Raw genomic sequence first — 2,570 nt, 5'->3', positions numbered from 1 at the left:
GGCGGAAGTCAGGGCGCTTGGTCTGAATGCAATGTGTGTTGTTCAGGGCCCCATAAAGGCCCAATTGTATGTAAATAGTTTATAAAGCAGCATATGACTTCCCAGAGCAGGGCAGTGCGGACAGAGACGAGGGCAGGCTGCGCGGGGGGCTGCTCTGGGCTCGTGCCCGCCTGGAGCCATGAGACTTTAGAGGGCCCCACCGGGCAGCTCGAGAAGCAACGCTCCTCGCTGCAAGGTAACAGTCCAGGCCAGGGACCTTGCTGGCCCCTGCCCCGCAAGACCTGCGTCCAAGGTACGCGCGGCTGCTGGCAGGGAGGGGAGGAGGGTTCCCTGGGTGTGTGGCTACGGGCTGGCAATGCTGAGGGGAGCAGCGTTCCCCTGGCCGTGCTGCCGGCTCCGCATGGGGCTGCAGGCTGGGTCACACAGTTCCAGCTGGGGGGCCCTGGAGGCCTTCAGTGATCGTGGCTTGGGCAGGGTCCAGCAGGGATGCAGGGATGGTGCCCAGGGGTGTGGGCAGGCAGATGCCCAGAGGCACTGCCATTCTGGGAGGGGCTGGCAGGGCCAGGGAGGCTGCCCTCAGGCATGAGTCCCCCCACTTCTGTGTGCCCAGGGAGTGCAGACAAGCCCAGGCGCAGGGACAGGCCGGTGGCTCATGGCCCAAGGGCCCCACGGCAGGGCACAAACCACCAGGTGCAGGTTGGATCAGGCATGGCCCCCCGGTGCACCCACTGCTGGCTCAGCCCTCCCCAGTAGCCCCACTGCACTGCCTGCAGCCCCAGGCAGGGCCCAGGCAGAGGCCCTCAGCTCTCCTGAGTACTCAGCCATGAGGGCATGGCTGGGGGTCAGAGCTTGGGGCAGGGTAAGAGGGTCCCTCAGAGCTTCCCAACAAGTGTGGGGAGCAGCTGCCCTGGGGTCAGGACTCAGAGCCCACCACAGCTGGCAGGCCTCGGTCCCGCAGCAAGAGCCTGCACGGAGCAGGGGGTGGGGCGTGGGTGCAGCTGGGGAGGCTGCACAACCTCCCTTGAGTCCCAGATGTGTGGGTGAACCAAAGACCCTGCGCCACTAAGGAATCCCACCAGCACTGGTTGTCCTGGCCAGGGCTGCACTCAGGTTTGCCAGGCTCTGCCCTCCCCATGTGCTCGGCTCTACTGGGCCATGGCCATGGTGCCCAAAACACTGGGTGCAGCTGCAGGGCTTGGAGGCTGCGTAAGGCAAGGGCTTTGGGGAGGAGGCTGGGGAGCAGCTTGGTCGCAAGGCGGCTGCGAGAGCTGATGCCACGGACAGTGATGGGGCAGCAGCAGGTCCAGCACTAGGAGCCTGCTGAGGGGAGTGGGAGGCAGGGACACACAAGGCAGCTTACTCCTGTGGCTCCTGCCTGTCCCAGGCTGGCTGCGGGTGCTGGCAGCTTGCATGGCCTTGGCATAGCAGCCATGGGCAGGGTTTTGGTTTTCTTCACAAGCACGGGTGCTGGAAACAGTCCCGGACGCTGAAGCATTGCAGCCCCAGGTCTGCCAAGGGCCCATGCCAGACGGCAGCCCAGGGCCTGTGCACGCCCACAGGGGTCTGCCCTCACCACTGCTGCCCCTTTGCCCCTGTTCTTGGGCCTCTGCTGCCCAGGCAGTGACAGGCTGCTACTCTCTCTTGCAGGCGTGAGGAAGGATGAACTGGGCCGGCTTGTATGCGGTGCTGGGCGGCGGGGACCGCCACTCGACGGCCATCGGGCGCATCTGGCTCTCGGTCATCTTCATCTTCCGCATCATGGTGCTGGTGGTGGCAGCTGAGAGTGTGTGGGGTGACGAACGCTCGGCCTTCACCTGTAACACGCAGCAGCCGGGCTGTAACAGCGTCTGCTACGACCACTTCTTCCCCATCTCCCATGTGCGCCTGTGGGCCCTGCAGCTCATCCTGGTCACCACACCAGCCCTGCTCGTGGCCATGCACGTGGCTTACCAGCAGCACCAAGAGAAGAAGCTGCTGCTGCTGACAGGCCATGGTGACCCCAAGCAGCTGGAGGAGGTGAAGAAGCACAAGATGCGCATCTCAGGTGCACTGTGGTGGACCTATGTCAGCAGTGTGGCCTTCCGGCTTCTCTTCGAGGCTACCTTCATGTACATCTTCTACATGCTCTATCCCGGCTACCAGATGGTGCGGCTGGTCAAGTGCGAGGCCTACCCCTGCCCCAACACGGTCGACTGCTTCGTCTCCCGGCCCACCGAGAAGACCGTCTTCACTGTCTTTATGCTGACCGCATCTGCCATTTGCATCGTGCTCAACGTGGCTGAGCTGGTCTATCTGGTAGTGCGTGCCTGTGTCCGCCGCGCCCACCGCAACAGCAACCCCTCCTCAGCCAAGAGCTCCTTCTATGGCCACAAGCTCTCGTCCGAGTACAAGCAGAACGAGATCAACCAGCTGCTCACGGAGCAGGACGGCTCCCTCAAGGACATGCTGCGACGCAACCCGGGCCTGCAGGAAAAGGGTGACCGTTGCTCTGCCTGCTAGAGGTGCTGCCGGCCCCCGGGACCATGATGCCACCTGCACCATATTGCCACGGGCACCCATGTGTGGCCATG

At 63.9% G+C, this 2,570-nt stretch overlaps 1 protein-coding gene across 4 annotated transcripts in view; it reads left to right on the top strand.

The window, feature by feature from the left end:
• Positions 1-2,564, top strand: part of GJB1 (gap junction protein beta 1) — a 10,101-nt gene extending 7,537 nt beyond the window's left edge. For all 4 annotated transcript variants that reach the window (XM_006024420.3, XM_025205093.1, XM_025205092.1 and 1 more), the window contains exon 2: positions 1,648-2,564. In XM_006024420.3, coding sequence (XP_006024482.1) covers positions 1,660-2,499 — 840 coding nt within the window. In that variant the 5' untranslated portion in view covers positions 1,648-1,659 and the 3' untranslated portion in view covers positions 2,500-2,564. The remainder of the gene's footprint in view (positions 1-1,647) is intronic.
• Positions 2,565-2,570: the final 6 nt, after the last annotated feature.

This window comes from Alligator sinensis, unplaced genomic scaffold (assembly GCF_000455745.1).
Source record: "Alligator sinensis unplaced genomic scaffold, ASM45574v1 scaffold1059_1, whole genome shotgun sequence".
Taxonomy (NCBI): Eukaryota; Metazoa; Chordata; order Crocodylia; family Alligatoridae; genus Alligator; species Alligator sinensis.
Note: the sequence above shows the minus strand (reverse complement) of the source record. Positions and strands in the feature narration are given on the sequence as shown.